At 35.0% G+C, this 20,013-nt stretch overlaps 1 protein-coding gene across 2 annotated transcripts in view; it reads right to left on the bottom strand.

Moving 5' to 3' along the window:
* Positions 1 to 20,013, bottom strand: part of ctnna2 (catenin (cadherin-associated protein), alpha 2) — a 323,748-nt gene that overhangs the window by 82,714 nt on the left and 221,021 nt on the right. For both annotated transcript variants that reach the window (XM_008413693.2, XM_008413702.2), the window contains exon 9: positions 15,196 to 15,348. In XM_008413693.2, the coding sequence (XP_008411915.1) occupies positions 15,196 to 15,348 (153 nt within the window). The remainder of the gene's footprint in view (positions 1 to 15,195; positions 15,349 to 20,013) is intronic.

Here is a 20,013-nt window from a genome sequence, read left to right as displayed (position 1 = left end):
ACCAATTGTAGCAACCCCAGATCATTGCACTGCCTCCAGTGGCTGGGACAGTAGACACTGGCATGATGGACGCATCACTTCATCTGTCTCTCTTCTTATCCTGATATGACCATCACTCTGGAAGAAAGTAAATCTGGACGCAGCAGAAAGGCAGGTCATGTGACTTTCTTACATCACCCTACAGTCTAAGCTTTTGCTCCCTTGCAAATTATAGCCATTTCTTCCGGTTAGCCTCTCTGATTAGAGGTTTTCTTATAGGCCAGTGTTTCTCAACCTTTTTTGGCCCAGCGCCCCCCCAGCCTTTATCCAGGTCCCTCACCGCCCCCCACCAAAGAATTTGTAGGCTACTTTGCACTGACYATTATTTTATWATTAATRTTACTRTCACTATTRTAGATGTTTTGATTTTTATGCTTGTTTCTGTATTTATCATCAAAAATAATTTCCCAGAGAACAAAAAAGCCATGGGAATAGAAATTATTTTCACAAGTGTCTACGAAAAATGCAATGAACATTCAACTTAAAATTGGTAGCCCTAACAGCAGCCAGAGTGGAAAATATATTCTTGTTTTGTGCCATAGTTCTTAAATATTCCACAAAATGACCAGATAAAAGATGTGCAGCAATGCCAGTTTAAACTTTAAACTATTTGCAAAACGACTGAGCTCTGCAGCATTAAAACATGGATGGAACTGTAACTACATTAATCATAGCTCTTCTTCTCTTCAGTGTTTCTGTGAGTTTTTGTTGGTGCAGCTCTGTGCTGCCTTCAGGAGAATGGGACATCAGAGTATCATCCATAAAACTTCACCCTCATGGCATTTATTGTGCAAACCAGAGCTTTCAGTGGAAAAACAAAAGTTCCAGATCCTTTTAATGCCATACAAATGAGACAGAAACATGGATAATATCTTTATATAGACCTGTCTATTGATTTATAGATTAATAGTTTACTGGACAGAAATTACAAAGAACAAATCTGGTTCTTATTAATCAAATCCTAATGAGTCAAATTGAAAGTGTCATGGAGTCATCAGCCTCATGACATTAACACTGACATGAAAAATAATATTGAAGAAATAAATATATCAAATCTAATTAAAAACATTACTTACTGTTATTGTCTCTAAGATATATTTATTCTCAATATTAGTTGTGGTCTCAACAAACCCATGACACTTCAACAATATTATTTTACCTTTTATCTGGAAATAGAGTCTGTTTATTCTTGCCATACAGTCCTCTGTATTAATAATTGCTCGAAAGGTCTTGCCATACCAGTTTATTCCTCTGTATTTACTTTAGTTTCTTAGTTTATTCTTTCATTTTGTTCTTCATTCATTTCCATTTAGTTTCTGTTGATTAGTATTATCCTCTCTTGGTTTATTGCTATATCCACTTTAGTTTCTTTCCTGTTGCTAGATTTATTTCATCTTTTATTGACGCTCATCATCAGTAATCTTCCCTCATCATCTGCTGCGAATCCTAATCATCAAGTGTTTGAAATTATGTATTGATTTTTCACTGTTCAGCGTCGGATTCTCTGTTTTTAGGCCATAATTCACATCTAGTTTGTCGCTCTGTTTTGTGTCCCGCTTCTCCTGTTTCAGAGTTTTGCGCAATGTGAGCGTCATTTTTTTTTTTTTTTTTTTAAAGCCCTATAAGGTGCAGGGCGATCGGGAACCGTATGGATGGGGAAAAGGCAGACTGACATAAGCCTTTTAAAACAACGGAAACAATTTCGGTATTCTGATTATTGGAATTTTAAAGTGCTGTGGTACCGTTGTTCTATCACACCTGTTTCATACCGGACCACTTACAGCTCCGGTATTAACGCTATAAAATGAACGCTCTCTATCGTGGTATCACCCATGGAGGAATTTCTTTATTTAAATGGGTTCATTTTTCAGAGGGATACAAAGTGAGGGTATCATGATTTTAGTAATTACATGTTTATAAGAGCGATTTTCTGTTGTCCTTCCATGGAAGCGGGCAACTTTCAAACGGAAATAAAACACTTTTTAATATAAGCTTTGACATGATCACAGAACTGCCAAAACATAACGCTGAACTGATGCGGTCAAGCTACCAGTAGCAGGAGAACGGAGCTGCGCCAAGAAGCTACAAACAGTGAAGAGAAGAAGAAGAGCTGCCATCGATACAGTTCCAGCCAAGCATGTTTTAATGTTACACAATACCGTTTTACCAAGTTGCTCAAACTCTAAACTGGTATTACTGTGCATATAAGGTGTAAAGTTTACCTTCGACCAAACGCCCCCCAAAGGCATCCCAGCGCCCCCCTTTTGTAAAAATTTCCGCCAGCGCCCCCTGCCGTCCTCTGAACGCCCCCTGGGGGGCGGTACAGCCCATGTTGAGAGCCGCTATTATAGGCAGTGTATTTTTATGGCTAAGATTATCTCCACCTACTGGTATTTCAGTGGTTTGTTTGAAAATTTGATTTTGAAAATCAAAAAAATAAATGCATACACCATAATGCCGAAGTGATAATAGCGTAGTTGAGGTCTAATTATTATCTGTTTCTAAAATACCCAATGTTTGTTGTAGTTGTACATTGCAGGCCAGGTATCTAATGTAGTTATAATTAAACAAAGGCATTTGCTCCAAAAGTGCTACTATAATAAAATAACAAAACTTTTCTGTGGTGTTCTATTTTACATGATTTATATATCAACAGTGCATCTGCTCATTGTCCCTCAATATTCCAGCATCAAACTAATACTACTGCTGGAATCTCACAGTTTTATAAGGATGAAAAACTAATTTCTCTTCCTATGGCTCACCACTCTATCAGGTCTTTTGTTTCTTTGACTTTGACCACACACCAGATTTTATACAAGAGCAATCATGTTGATGCACACCGCAGTAAAAGAAAAAATCTTGCACGCACTCAGTGCACACAATCATCAATAAAGCAGAGTAAAGATGAGCAGTTGAGCGAATGAGGATATCGGTTTCAGGAGAGAGAACAGACTCTTGATGAGCCATTAACCTGCTGTTGGTAAGGTAAGATGGCTGTGGGACGTGGTTTAATGTACCTTTTTTATAAAGAAGATGTTGAATAGATAAGTCACAAAAAAGAGTTACAACCCTGGTTTGACATATTAGCAATGCCGATGGTGAGGAAGTTGAGCAAGAAATTAGAAAAGAAGTCAATATGCCCAATCTATAAGAGAATCATTTCTACATTTGGAGACAATCTATAAAACTAATAATATTGATCTTGGCATACGTTTTTGGCAGGAATGCTCCAATTTCAGAAAATTATTTGAAATCTTGCCAAAAACACTCACCTGCTTTTATCAGAAAATAAAGAAACAAAGAGGAAGACCTGTAATGGAGAATGGAGGTCTCTCCTGGAAAATGGGCTAAATGATTTCTCCTGTTAATGTCCATTTTGTCAGTGAGCGATTTCATTTTTCTGTTTTCAGGCTGGACATTCTCAGAATTGATTTTGATCTTTCTCTTCAAAAATATCCATCAACAACTACAAAGAGTCAATTTTTATTCTGGAATAAGCTGCCCGAGAGTCCCATGTTGTCTCCTCATCATCAATTATGGTGGTTTGATGGATGACGAAATTTAATAGACAAAGGGAGGCTACTGAAGCTCTGCTAACAACTGTAATGGAGATGAGATAAAACTGTATATATTCTCTGTTTACACATGTATCTTGGACTTTGATGGTATTGCGAGGTTGAATGCAGACATCAAATAAGTGATCTATATTTATATTGACATACATGGGTGTGTTTTAGCATTTCTCACTTTGTGAAGTCCAACAAACAGTACGTTGTGAGGACCCACCGCTCCTTATCGGGCCCAAAATCCCATACGAAGAAATTCTGTTTTCAGGTTAGTGGTTAGGAATAAAGTCTGCAGTTTTAGTACGTCTATCGTTATGTTACTCCAAATCAGAGTTCCCGTTTTTCTCCTACTCTATTTTGTGGTCCGTTCTGTTGTTTAAATAATCCTTTTTACTATTCTCCTGTTGGCCTTCTCTTTGTATTTGGGTCCTCAACAACACTAGAACATGACACCGTGATACAATGATTAAAATTAATCTCAACTATAGAGCTATTATTTAATGTTACCTGCTTTTGGAGCAGAAAACAGGAACAGACTATGTGAGGTGATATTTGACTTGTTTTATCCTGCGATACAACATTGCAGTGTTGTCGAATGTATTACTCTTTCAACCAATATTTTTGCGTCATGTCATACTATGGCAGAATTAGAAAAAGTGACGTTTTTAGATATGTTTACACTTATTTTACTTTTAGAAAAAAAAGGAAAAACAATTAGCTATGTCTTGTATGACTAAGATAAAAATAATAGATCAAAACATTCCACGAAAATGCTTTGTTTATCTTTTCCTGAAAAGAAAAAAACGACTAAAAGAGAAAAAAAGTGAATGATTCGGATGTAGAAAGATATTATAGGACATCTAAAGTGATATGACTAAGCCCCACTGGGCATATGACTAAATTAAGGATTTATGCTGTGCTATATATCATATTACTGAAGGAGGTCTTTCTTTAAGACCTCCTTTAGTAATGGAACCATGAACCGTGATGCTATGCCAAGTCTTACTCCTCTGTTGCTTTCTCTTTTGTCACACTTAATCTCATGTAATCCACTTAGTGTCATAAGTGGAAAACATGACAGGAATACCACCACTCTGTGTCATAGCGCCCTCACAAAAGCCACAGCAGCTCTTAGTGGGGACGTTGAGGTTGTTGTGTCAGGGAAAAAGCTTATCTTCATGGCAATTTGCTTGGGCAAGATTTTGTGAAATGCATCATACAGACATTACCACCTATTCATGTATTCTAAAGCAGATATCAGATCGACTCCTTGCCGCCTGCAGGAGAGACCCGGGGGCAATCTTTGGTGAATGCATGCAAAGTTAATGCCAATGTAATTTCCATTTGTTTTTTGCTGTTGCTATTTTAGGAACAGTGGAGATGTAACACAAAGACTATAAATGTCAGCCTAACAATGAAAGATTGGCTGATTCCATCTAAGGGTGTGGCAGTAATTCTTCACAGGGAAGAAGACAAATGTCCTCTCACACGTGTGTTCTAAGTCATAAGTATCCTAATAAACAAAGAAAGGATGTTTCCAGAGGTTTCAGAGTTATTGCAGTAGTAAAAACGAGTCCATGTTATGGGACGCACGAGATCATGCAATGTCAAAATGCCATAGTGTTTCTTATCAAAGTGAAGCTTGTCTTATAAAGCACTACTTGGCTGAAGTCAACATGTGACTTAATCAAATGAAGTCATTATTTTTTAAGTGCTTAAAGTTTATACCCAGTTTCAACCAGTGTTGGGACATCTGATGAGTACTTCTAGAATTGCCCCACAGTGTGGCGAGTGTGTTCAAAACCTGCCTCATGGCCAACACCACTTGGATACAAAAGCAATGAAGAGGTGCACTCCATGTTTCAGTTGTTCCAGCTTTTTGGGTACTGGGTAGAAAAAAATATGTACATTGACATAGATAAAAATAAGGAAACAAAACAGTTTGCAAGCACATTGAGATAAGCCCATCGACTAAAACATCCAGAGCTAACGATGCTAAAATTTCTCTAAAGCATGATTGCTTATACTGCAGAGCAAGTAGCATTCCACAGAATTTTGGTGGTATATTAATGCAAACAATTTTTATTAGATGGAACTATATTAAAATTCTAATGGTTCTGAGGCAAAAAAAAAAAAAAAAGAAATCTGATTAAATCTGAACTGAAAAATTATCCATTGAGTATAATTTTTTTAAATCTATACTGAGAGAAATATGTCCCTCATTTGTGAGATGTGACTTCACACCAATCAGGTTGACCAAAGCGCAATGAATGAAGCTTTTTTAATCAAATGGGTTAAACTTAGAGAATATCCTAGCATACAAGCTTGATCTCATTTAGGACAAATTGCTCCAATCTGATGGACATTAGTGGGAGGTTTGCTCTTGTATTCAGGGCAATTTGCTTTGTGAATCCAATGTGCAAAAAAAAAAAAAAAAAGCAAATAAAATTGTTGAGATTTGCCAAATCTTATTTCTAAGTTGCAAAAAAGTTTAAAAATTGGGATCCTTAGACCATCAGAGATGTTGCTAAATGTTTTCTTTTTCTTCCAAGATGCATCTTCTCATCTTATGAGATGCATGTATGCACACCACATCTGTATTTGTATAAAATATGTTAGGATGTAAAAGCACTTCCCCTCTCTGCGAAGAGTTCAAAACATTTTCACATTTGATTATCTGAGTGCAACTTCAAAAAGAATACAGAATTGAAATAATAGCAAATGTACAACACTTATGTTAGTTTTCCTCTCTGAGGAAACACCAAGATACTGGGGCTTAGTGGCTACACCACAGAAGAGCACATGGACGACTCATACAAGATTATCCTTTGGATTTCCAGAGGGACCTTCCAACTGATTAGGAGCTTGTTTTGGTCTGCGGCAGTATTGATCGGATTACTTTACATCAAAGCCAGATCATGTTAGGACCACCCATACTGCACAACAGTAGGTAAGCAGTACTCAAGGGAAATAAATCACAGATTAGCCATCACTATGGATGGAATTTTACCAAGTGAAATTCTTTCCACATTTCTTGCAAGACTGCAGTGCATAATGTAATGTAATTAATAATGACAAAACGGGTACATAAAAAAGATAATTTTACTTTAGAAAATCAAAGTGAAATGTATGGATTGTTTATATTAAATACTTTAAAAAAAACATCTCTTCACTGTCAGTTAATTTGTTAGAATAGTTTCTCCTTGGATACCAGAGTGATTACCTTCCTAAATATGCAGGCACTGTATGAATTCAGGAGCTTTGTAAACATGTTCTTGATTATCTGAGGCAGTGTGCTTTGCATACTTCATCTAATTTCTATGTTCTGCATTAAAAAGTTGTCCCAACTCTTGTGGAGTTAAAAGTCCCTGAATATGTTCAAGATGTAATCTGACAAATGCAAACTTTCCTGCTGAAACTCAAAGCACCCTGTAAAATACCCCGTAAGGCCTTTTTGTCTCATGTTTTCCCGTCACCCTCTGCTTACTAAACATACCAGACTTCACATTTTCATAAAATTATTAAGTATACGATCCAGTATAGCACACAATGCAACACAGACAAAAATCTATAATCTGTCATCTTCCTACAGGCTTACGTTACCTTTTCCATGTTTCCGTTATAACCATTCACTGATCTGTGTGCCGAGTTCCCACAAATGTAAAATAAAACCTTTGTCATGTCATCTTTGTCAATCACAAAGTGATCCAGGCACAGAGATCTTCTTGAAGTGAAGCAGGCTTAATCCAAAGTAGCCGACTTACAAGAAAGCAGGAACAACACAGGGGAATCAGACCACATGAAGCAAGGAGGCACATGACGGAGACCGAAGTAAATAATCAAAATACAAACTCAGATGAAACCCAAAATGCCCCAGGGCAATAACAATCTCGGCGTTTTTCAATAAACATCGAAACACGTATCATACAACTTTTCACAAGGATGTCTCTTTACATTTTTTTCTCTCATCACTTAATAGTGATGGGTCTCTAATGGACTAAAATGACAGTATGCTATAATAACAAACAGCTAATGGACACCTTAGATGTCTGGCTTTCAAATGTGATGAACACGAAAGTGGTGGAAAAGGGAAAAGAATCTGGAAATGAAAACGGAAATAAACAGGAAAATATTCAGAGATGCAGTGCAAAGTTTTAGTAAGGTGTATAGTTGGTGGCTCTATTCCTTTATAGTACCACCAAATTAAACAATACAACAACTGAAAAATGATTTAGAGCCCACCTAAATTACTAAATTAAATTAAATACTTTCATGAATAATCTTAACTCTATTTTCTCTGGGAATGACAGTCAAAAGTCAAATCTCCTTTTTGGTTAATTGTCATATCCTTCTGAATAAAAAAAAAAAAAAAAAAAAAAAAAATATATATATATATATATTTTTTTTTTTTTTTTGTTTCAAACAAAGTGTCATACTTTTAAAGCATGCAGAGGTGACAAAACTGATTTCAAATAAAAAAGACAAATAACTGAATACATTTAATGCTATACTTTGATAAGATTAAGACCTATAAACAAACAAAATCAAGATATGTCAAGCACCTGTTACATTATACAATAAACACGTTATTGACAGGACAAAAAGTTGCATCTAAGAGCCACAAGGATTTTTGAAACAATGTCCTTTAGACAGATGAGCTCAAAGTGGATATTTAGTCATGATGTACAGGTGAGAATGAAATAGTTAAATACATTGCTATGCCTAGTATGAAAGTGTTAAAGATGTTGTTATTCAGCCACAGAACCTGTCATTAAATCAACCACACCGTGTACGCAAAATCACTACTGGACAACTAAAGCTTGACCAAAATTAGCTCATTCAACAACAATTTCATCAGCTCAACAACAATTTGGTTGCATCTTCAGTCGTATTTGTAATGTAAGTGGAGAGAAGAGTAACCATAGTGTTAATTAGACTTTCAGTAACTACAATGAAATAATGCCTGATGTGGTCTGTTACAGTTTATGTTTATGTATTATGGATACATTGTTTGATTGGTTGCATATTGATTTAACATTTAATCAAATAATTTGCAGTGGGTTTGTGTAGTTGTCATGCAAGCTTTACAAGTTTCCTTGCTTTAACACGCCTTGACAAAATTAAAATCTTCCCAACAGGCTCTAGGAAAATGTAGAAATGTGTTGAAAATGTGTATCCATCTGAATGACGTGTTGGGTAAGGAACACATAAACGTTGCAGGACATTAACCACCATCAGTCTGGAGTTAGGGAACACTGTCCAGGTGGTTGAAGAACACTACAAAAGTCATTCACTGACTTCTTTTACTGCTGCAATTTGTCTCACATCTCTGAGCCCCCAAAGCCAACACAGTATTTGTTGTATGCTTTCTATTGATTATGCATGAGTATAATCACATCACCTAGTTTTACCTGATATCCAAGGTCACTATTGTAAAGAAATTTATGACTTTTCACATATGAAGCAATATCATGCAGTTAGAGAATAACATAACTGTAAAACTGTTGCTTTAATAGTGTATAATACAGTAAACCACAACAGTACAACTGGGTTAATCATAATCAGAACAGAGTAAGACAATGTCAAAGATGGCAGGGAAAGGGCAAAAATACCATCAGAGGAATGTCCCCACTTTAAGCAGAATACATTGCACATGTGCACTTGTCCAGTCAAAAAAAATAAAAACATGGTTACGGTATAAACCCATTGACAAAATATTTTAGAGACATGCCAGATGTCCTCCAAATACTCACATAGAGTCAAGGTCAGAGAAAATTTTTAGCCTGACAGCGATGGAGCATAACGTCCTTTAGACGTCCAAGAATCTCTGGCACAAATGTATTATGGTTGCAGTGGCAATAAAAAAGAAGCCTTGGTAACTTTAAAAGATTAGACATTCATCCCATCCCCACTGCTGTGGGCAGCACTAATTTAATGATGAGCTCAGTTTCCAGTGGCAATGAAAGAGGCAGGTAAAATAATAAATGACAATTATTATCCTGTATAGGATGATGATGAACGAGAAAGGAAAGCTGTGACAAAATATATCAACTACATCAGGCACGTGCAGAGGGAGGGGCTGGGGGTGCTTGAGCACCTGCCCTTTTTGCTCCTTGACCCCAAGTGCCCCCATTTGGTCAATTTTTATTTTTTATTTTTTTGTATTATTATTTTCTAAGCCCTCTTCTGGCACATAACATGTACTAAAATTATTATTATTATTATTATTATTATTATTATTTTATTTTATTTTATTTTTTTTTTGTACAACATAATAAGCCCTCCGGTCACCTTGTTACCTTTGACCTTTTGCCTGTGACGCATGACGCAGTTGCCTCTCGCGCAGTGCGATAAGGCGGCTAACTGGAGCTCAACGTAGCGAACGTTCCAGATTACAGAACAGTTTTTGGTGAATAAAAAAAATGTTTTTGGTGAATAAAGTGAAGTAGACTTGCTACTTGTCAGATGACGGAAAACGTTGAACATATCGTTTCTGCTTCAGCTCGGAGTCGCGGTTTAAGCAGAGAGGTAATGAAATACAACAGACACTGACAGGCCTCTGCAGAGTATGCAGAGTATGCAGTTCATTTTTTTTTTCTCCCAATTATTCAATGGGGGAAAAAAACTAACCTAAGTAAAATAAAATTGTAATCAAAACTTTTGAAATTGTAATGATTTCTTTTTTAAAAAACAAATCGTTTTGTTTAAAAAAACTTTTTAAAATTAAATAAATTTTTGTCTTGTGAACTTAAAAAGTTATTTGTCAAACATAAACTTTTATTTTCATACATCAGAAATATTTTGTTGTGATTTTGGGCCCTGCCCACGACGTCATGTGAGAATCACAAGTAAAACTTTGAGTCAAACAAAAACTTAGAATATTAAGAAAAGATTTCTGACATGCACAAATAAGTTTGTTTTGCAAAAAAAATTACTTCATGAGACATATGTGTGATTTAAATGTTTAAAAAAGTTTTTTTGAAGCAAAACTCAGTAGGCTTTTCTCATGGTGACATGCATTAACAATTACATTTTTGCTTTTGTTTTTTTCTGTTTTTCTGCAGGTCCACGTTAAAGTTTGATGCAGCTCTGCTTTCCTGGATGGACCGTCTTCTTCTCCCCTGCAGCAAACAGGCAGCTCTTTTTTATAGATTACAGTACACTAAAAGGTTGCATTGTGCCCTTGTTTATATTTTAAATAGTGTAATTCTGTAAAGACCAAATATATCTGGTGGTCTAGCTCTGATTTACATATCTTGCTAAATTGTGGGTTTGAATATTGCAATACTATCCTATAACAAAATAAGACAGAAATTACTATTAAAATATCTTACATGTGCATAGTTGTATGCTCTGTATACTTCCCTTAGCTTTGATTGTATATCTCACAATTTTGTAATTTATCATTTTTTATTAAACTCTGAAAGCTGTGTGGCTTTGTTAATATTCTGTCCTAAAATACGGTTGGATGTGCCCTTTTTTTTTTTTTGAGTGATGGCACTTTGTTTTTTTTTTTTACTTATGTTAACTTCGTCGTAAAAATAGCCATGACAGCAAAATATCTGCATGGAATTCAATTAAAAAGTTAAGGATTTTTAAAAGTCTTTGTCACGTCACCAAAAAGACATCTTGTTGACAAGAAATAAAAAAAAACAAAACAATTGAACGTACTAATGAATTTTACATGAAAGATTCCTGGTGTATTCACTGACAACACATCACAGGTTGAGATGACAGCACAAATGTATGAAGTTAATATGCTTTTGAAACTAAACATATTGATTTTCCGACTGAATGTAAATGTTGATATTTGTAAACGGTGCCGCTCTTGAAAAAGAGAGTTTAGATCTCAACAAGGTTTTTTTATCTGGTAAAATACAGGTTATTATAATTATTGTTAATTGATCAACAACCACAAAGGTGTTAGCATCATCAGTAGGGTTAGGGAAGCTAATCAAATCTGATAGGAAGACTCTTGGAGCTATTTACATAGAAATACTGGAAGGGACTTTAAAAGAGTTGAGAGGTGAGTTCACCCTCACGAATCTGGGGCAGGGCTGAAAATTTTAATGTTCATATAAAAGATTCATACACAATCAGAATGAGCTTAAGCTACTTTACAAACAAGCTATTTTACAGCAATAAAAGTCTCTATCTGTCTATCCGTCTATGTAGTGAGTTAATTTTAACCTTCAAAGGTCGCAGTGTAAAGAATAAGAAAAAAAGAAAAATGTAAAAGCATTGCCAAGTGAGACGGGAGTAAACTGAAATCTAGCAGGTATGATAAAAGACAACTCCTTGGTGTCATTGATTATGTCCCAACGTCAAGCTAATGACTCCCTGATATCAGAAAGATGACTGCAGACACATCGATTGGGATGTTAATTACTGTAATAAACTAAAAGACTGCGATGGTGTCTGCTATGATGACTATATCTATGACTGAACAAAAAATGATGACGGAATAATGATGACAGCGAAAGTGATATTGACAAACCCATGGCACAGCCTGAAGCATTTCATCAACTTAGCCTGCAAACATATATATAAAAATTATTCATGGTAACCTGATCAGTAGTTTACATGCTTATTCTGAGGCAGAGGAAATATTTTTTTTTGATTGTGTCTTATAATTTCCATTTCTGTATGTCTGTGATTTCTATTATGCTGAAATGATGACTGTAAATCATCAAAGTTTGAATACATTTGCATACCTGTTTTGAAGCTTTGACCTTTAATAGATAGGATGCCTGTAATTTGCCTTTGGCAGATATAAACATATACTTACGAGGAATATAAATTGCATTGTATACAACAGACCTTTAAATAAATAACTACACCAACTAATTCTTACAACCTTTTTACACCACATCTATCTGAAAATAAGATCACTCATTCAGCGTCAATTTATTTTTGTTTCGTCACTGAGTATTGTAACCATCTTAAATCTTTTTGATATGTTCAAGAGTCCAATTTTTTAATTGCTGACATAAATTACTGATCAAGATTAGTTACAATAAAATGCACCAAATCTGAATGTCTAAAAGTAAATATGATCTACAGGTCAGAGTTAATATCAGAACTTTACTGAGAAAAGATCCTACAATTAAAAAAACAAACAAACAAAAAAAACACATATGTATGCTTAGCAGTCAGCTTTACTTGGAAAAATTCATATTACTCTGTTGGTAACTGTCATGTCTTTTCAATAATTTGTTATTGACTTATCCATTTTAACCCTAAAATCCTTTATTGAACTGCTTTATTGCTGAAATAAATCATAATCACTGTTTTTGACTCGGTTTAGTCTTGAAAAGGAATAAAAATGTACAAATGTCATGAAAAAAACAACAAACAAAAAAAACATACCTGTAACTAGAAAACCAGCATAATCCAAATACTTCCTATTTGAGGACTTCATCAGTAGATTTTGTTGTTAACCCATTTTAGTGTTAGAACTGTCCAATAATTAAAATGCCTTTAAAGATCAATTTTCCTCCTATTTCTTTTTTTTTTCTATATTCAGTTTCAAAGAAATCGCGTGGGATACTAAAACACAAATTATTTTCTTCAATCATTTTTCAGCCTGATATTATGCAACTGAAATAAAAAACTAATAAAATAATAAAAATAAATAACTAATAATAGTAATACTTTTTTATTATTAAAAAAAGTAAAAAAAAGTAGTACATTTCACTACTGGTGCCAATGCACCACTAGTGGCCATCACTATATTCTCAAGGGGAAGGCATTTAGTTAGAAACAAAAAAATAAAGGATGTGGATTGGACTTTTTATAACAAATTTTACTTAAAACTGTTTGTGGTTGTTATGCAGTAGACAAGGGGATATTGCTGATGTAACTATTATTTTTTTGATTATGTGTTAAAAGAGTCTTAAAACTTTGAATGTTTAGTCAGAACACAGTTACACTTGTCATTGGGAATTGTCTTGATGCCACAACACATTACTGCCTTCATCAAATGTTTGTAGATGTTCAGCACAAAAATACTGAACTGACTGAAATGTAATGACTACATTTAACAAAGTATTACCTTTGCTCCCTGAATCGGTAGAAAACAACAGCACTGTAACTTGGCTTTAATTTAGGTTTTACCCTTACAGGCTTTTTATTGTGAGGCTTGCCATTAAGAAGTGTTCACTTCATTACACTAAATCAACTTCTTGGAAACACCAAAGAAAAATGTCCATCTTTTTGTACTTTATCAGAAAACAAAGTACCTCAAATGTCCATGGGCCAAAGAGAGCTTTAACATTGTGAAATTCAAAGAACCAACTCAGATCGTAGAAACAATCTCATCAGCAGACAGGCCATGATGACCAAAAGAGCAACTCATTACTCTCTTAGATGATGCCGCAAGAAGCAGGAATCCTGCCATTGTGTTAAAAAAGGTTGTAATAAAGATTTCAATTACCATTTTGCATTGTAGCATAACGTTAACATTAAAAATGAACAGAATCTGTAACCAAGTGGATGATAAAAATATGAATGGAAAAGGACTGCAGCATCGTTATCGGACCATTAGTGGCACCAATTAGTACTAATCCTGTGAAGCTATCTACCTTTTTACCCAGCAAGCAATCCTAATTATCATACTAGAAAGCTGGGTCACTAGTTTCTGAACAATACAGTAAAATCACCCTTCAGCGTCTTATTTTAGGTCACTCACCATCCTGATGAGTGACCTAAACTGCTTGGTAAGGACCAGAAGAATCGGAATGTTACAAAATGTTTATTATTTGGGTAAAATTATTTCTTTCAAAAAAATATAACTATCTTTCTGACCTGTATTCTGTTTATTGTCAGAGTGATATATATAAGAATTTTTAATCCTGATCAATGTGCCTGACGGGTATCTGCAGAGCCGCGTGGCAAGATTAGCAAACGTATCATCAACATAAGAAGATGACAGCAAGATGAGCTATATCTTTTCATTCAGGAGAAAATTCAGTTTTAATGAGTTCCCCAAAACAATAAATGCAACCTTTACGGAAGAATAATTTTCCATTGACTAATATTTATTCCATCCAAATGCAGGTCTATGGCATATTGATGTTTCATATAACAATATTGCAATGATAATAAATTTGTCATATTGTTTTTTTTTCCTATATTAAATTTAAAATGAAAACATATTACGTAATTTCTTTCTTTTTTTTGCTTGACTAAAAAAAGATGAAAGAATAATCCAACAAGCTGAATGAGACAAAAGCTGAACCAAAAAAATGTCTTGTGCCATTGTTGACATTCTGCTGAAAATACCTTACAAATTTCATATGAAAGCCTTTTATATTCCCTTCAGATACCAAAAGCGAGTTCATGAGCATAAAATTGTGTAAAGAATTTATTTTTGTACCATGTTTCCAAGGTGATTTTTGCAAAAGTGGAAATGCTATCTTTAAAACCTTATTGTGAGACAGTTCTATGAATCTCAACATTTAAAAAACAAACATGCATTTAAGTAACACATGTATGGTGAGCGGGTAAGACTGAATGTTTATACTGAGAAACACTTAACCAAGGTAAATGAAAAAGGGTTTTGTGTCAAAAAGTTTAATTCATAACTGACCTCCACCAACTTGTTGGCATGTTCACGGAACACCTGGGCGTACTCCTTGACCTCCTTCTCATTCCCACTCTTAGCCGCTTCGATGAGCACCAGAAGGGGAACATTGGTCTCCAGGAAAGAGTCTGAGATGTGGTCCATCACCGCCTTCCTCAGCTACAACAAAGAGACAGAAAAAGAAACAAGAGAAAAAAGTCCACATTAGTGCATTACATTTGGATCAGGGGATGTCTTAATTACTGTTAAGAATTTGATGTAGTAATAATGGGTAGAATGGAGAAAGACGTAAAGGGCATTGCAGGAGAGAATTGTGTGTGTGTGAAAAAGGACAGTTGTCAAAAGGAAAAGATGTAAAACGCTTGTAAGGTGATATTTTTCCCATAAAGACTTTTATAGTGGCAGACATTGTGACTTACAATCTTTGTTTATTGAATAATTTTGAAACAAACTGGCCAGGGACTGCTTGGTTTATTAGATGGTAAATGATCCTTGGTCTCAGTAGGTGGGATATCTGATGAAATGCCTCAATAGCAATGCAGAAACCACGACTGAAAAAGGGAGTTTTTCATACGAGACCACCTCAAACTAAGAAAATAATTCCTACAGATTTCACCTTTATTTTCTGATTTCACTCTTCAGGAGCTTACTTATACATTGCTTTACTATAAATTGAAATGCTCCGATCAATAGTCTACTATTAATGCAAACGTTTCAAACCTAGTAATAATTCTAATGTGGATGCTACTTGCCATTGGTGCCCGTAGTTACACCAGTGTAGGCTCTTACTTCAGCTGCCTATTTTTTTAAGTGGTTTATTATTGGGTTATCTGATATTAAACAAAAGTAATTTGAAACAAACACAAATACAGTAGATGTGTCTCACATTCAGATTATATCAAAGCAACTAGTCTCCTCCTTCCTATCTGCTTTTTTTTCTCTAGTTTTTAGAAGATTATATCAAGAAGGAACAGGTTTAATTAAAAAGAAGGTTAGCAGAGTTAATTGACTTTAAGGCTCCATTTTATATGCAGAAATTTCTGAGACCAGATTTTAAATTAAGAATTCAAGAACGACAAAGAGCTCATATTTCATATATATATATATATATATAAACACAGGCAGACACACACACAGACAACAATAAAGATGTCACATGCCAACTTTCAGTCACCTCTAAATCACAAGCATCCATTACAAGCTTAAGCTCAGTTGTCATCACACACACATCAGTGGCAGAATCTGTGTTTACAGGGTCTGTGGGATTCAATCATAAATGCTATAAAACATATAGTGATAATGTGTAGAATAGCATTATTAATATCATACCAGATTTGTGCCCCTTCTAGATGACAATTCAGAAAACCGGTGGGATTTTCATTTTTTTTTTATATATTAAACTACTAAAAGCGGGGTTGATATGTTTACAAATACACTAAATCCACTGCTCAGCTTTTTAACATGAGCAACATGAACGGTGTTGCAGTTATAAGACGCTTTTCTGTGTGTGTTTTACATAAATACACACATACGCTCCTCCTTTGCTAATCCATTGTGTGGCAAGTATAACCAATAAAAAGAGAGGATCCTACAAGTTCTTTAACATGCAAATATTGCAAGACACCATATGAATTGCCCTCTCACTGGGTTCAAAACTTGGAAAATCTGACATCAGAGTGTAAAGAGAACATATGACAGAGTAATGCCAGACTGAACATGCTCTCAAAACAAATGACACTTGTTATTTATGCAAACGGATGAAAACAGCAGAAGGATAAAACGAGACAGATGTGGGAAAAAGAAAAAAAAACACATGAAAGACAGCGCCATTGTTGTTGTTTCTAACACAGTTACTGTTTTCAGCAGGTGCAAAGAGAACCTCCACATAATTGTTTGTAATTATCTTCAGATATCTAAGCCACACATATTCACCACAAGCTGAGGTTTTAGAAATCTCAAGGCCAGAAATTGCTTATTGCCCAGTTTTGTCATATCTTTGCAAGTAGACAGGAGCTGCAAAAGTAACAGGACATTTCTGTTTTTGCAAACTCCTATGTCCTTTAAGATAATTGTAAGTATGCCATGTGTAGTCACGTGAAATGAGGGGTGGGATAAATGAGCCAATTTATCAGTTACCAGTGCACCACATGTTAATTCAAAACTGAATTTGCTAATATGTTCTATTAGCAGAACATGCTAACAGAAATACTTTGCCATCTTGAACTTTTTGAAAAATTAATTGTGGCCCACAGATTCGTAAAAAAAAAAAAAAGAACAGACTGCATTTTGCACGTTTGTTGCAAATGTCTACTTAGGTAGACATTGCAAGTACACATTAAAGAAATGATAAAATGACACCAGTCACTGCATGGTCATGAATACCCAAAAGTAAAACAGATTCTAATCAGGGATTTGAGTGGAGGGATGATACAGACAAGTGATTTCCCGAGTTGCAGTCTCTCCTGCAGCATCAGCATTCTAATGCCCACACACCACTCCCACAGAAATCCATCTTCAATATTTCAGATCTCACCTCCCTCAATACTCCCTCCCACTGTCTGTCCTCTAACACTCCCTCTGTATTTCACTAACACTTAAAGGAAATAGAACTGGAATTCCAATATATAGCACAGGCTCTGCTCATTCCAGGTTTGTGGGGAAGCTATTTGTCTCCATAGTCGAGCAGTGCCACAACAGCTCAAGCTTTTACAGTTGTGCCTTTTGTTTCGTAGAAACATTTTGACAGAGAAATTTTGCAGGTGACGGTAATAAAATATGGCATAATAAATCAAACAACAAACAGGAAAGTGCTTTTAAAATGCACCATTCATGTGCCATTAAATATAATGGCAAAGCTATTAACTCGGTCAAAACCTTGTAATATTTTAGTCTATAATTTACAAAAAACCCCTCCTTTTACACAGTCAAAATTTCAACTGTTCTGACAAGTGGATTTTCACAAAAGAGCCATAATCTCACAAAGAACATTTTAAAGTTTAATACATTTAAAAACTCTTTTCTACTTAGACCTTTCTGCCTAAATAAGCAACCCAGCTCTGTAATATCTCTTTGGGAGAAGAACATTCTTCTAGACAGACTTAAATGTGTCGCCAACTTCTGTGTAGGGTGTTTAATATAGCTAAATTTGTCAAAAGCATATGTCAACAATGGAGCCATTGACATTTATTTATGGTTTTGGTTCGGTGACCAAACAACAATATGTATCCGTATTGCAAAGCCTCGGTTCAGTTTCTATGCCTGTCTCTTATTAAACCTTTTTTTTCCCATGTCATGAATTATGTAATTTATTTCCATTATTTAGCTCTAAAATATCATGTAGGAATAATTAAAGCCAACTAAAACATCCTCTGCATTGCAAACATATTCAGGCTGATTGAACATTTTGAAATTATTTTCATTGCAACGACAAACCTAAAATGACATTTTGAATTTGCTCAGGACAGTAGAGAACAAGCAGCACCATAAAACCATGGAACAGCTGAAAGGTCAGAGAGAAAGTTGTGGGTGGTTTTACAACAAGGTTAGGTTATAAAAAAAGATCTGAAAAAAGTTACCAAACACTTAAATTTTACCTTTAGATGAAGAAAAAACATACGGCGCAACTGTAAATTGACAATGAAAGCATTAATCAAATAAAGCAAATAGAAGGTCCATGGTGGCTATGGTGGAGCTGCAGGGATCCGCAGCTGGGGCAGGAGACTGGACAAGTCATGCCCCCCATAAATCTGGCTTTCATGGGAGAAGAAAGTCATTGTTCAAAAACCAAATCAAGTCAAATTGCAAAAATATACGTGGGGTACAGTAATAAAATGGAGGAATAATCTTTTCAAAGGAAATCTAAATTGAACTTTTTGGGGTACGTGCAAAAGAGAATCTGTGAAGGAAAACTGCAGTTTTATTCAGCAGTGACAAGAAACCTGGTGGAGCAAATTATGCCACAATTCTGAAGGAAGATTAGTTGAAGGCTCCAAAAGACTTCTAGCTGGACAACGACACTCAACCTTCAGCCACGCTTACAATTCTTGTTTTTAGATAAAAGCATTCTTATGGTTTAAAATGACCTATTCAATGTTCAAACAGTTCTTTACTCAACTCAGAGACTGTGGTAAGACTATATGTGTAAGACACAAATATTTTCAATCTAATCTGACTGAGTCTGAACTACAGACATACCCCAATACACAAAAGTACTGACTCTGGGAGAATAGACTGTAAATGTATTTTGATTTTTTGTGTGTGTGTTTGTCTATCACATACTAGTAAATTCCCCTATAGTGAAGTTTGTGGTTGTGTCATTACAAAATATAAAAAAAATTAAAAGGTTATCAACACTTTTGCAAGACAATGTATGGATATCACTGCGATGAAATTTGTAAATATTGATCTTTCTGATAGATGTGGAAGTGTATTGCAAGTTCAGCGAAGCTGGAGATGTATTTTGAGGGCCCTGTGGTAGCATGTCAGCAAACAAATTATCTGGAAAAGAAGTGTAGATCCAATCTGCTTTCTGCAATGTTCTGTCATCATTAATTAATATGGAACGTCTGTCTGTAATTTAGGTTGTGTCTGATGATCAACTGGCCTACCCTTAATGACCACAAACGTAAGCAAACGTGTATGCTTGAACTTATCATTGCTGTCTGCAACATTAATATTCATGTTCTGAGAACATACTCATGAGTTTCTCATGACTTCATTTGAAATCATGAAATCATATTTATGTTTATTAAACATTTATTTAATAAACATAAATAAATGTTTATTATTAAACATTTAATAATAAATGTTTTAGTCCGCATCATA

The sequence above is a fragment of the Poecilia reticulata genome, linkage group LG1 (genome assembly GCF_000633615.1).
Source record: "Poecilia reticulata strain Guanapo linkage group LG1, Guppy_female_1.0+MT, whole genome shotgun sequence".
Taxonomy (NCBI): Eukaryota; Metazoa; Chordata; class Actinopteri; order Cyprinodontiformes; family Poeciliidae; genus Poecilia; species Poecilia reticulata.
The sequence above is the reverse complement of the archived record's forward strand: the minus strand, read 5'-3'. Positions and strand labels throughout refer to the sequence as shown.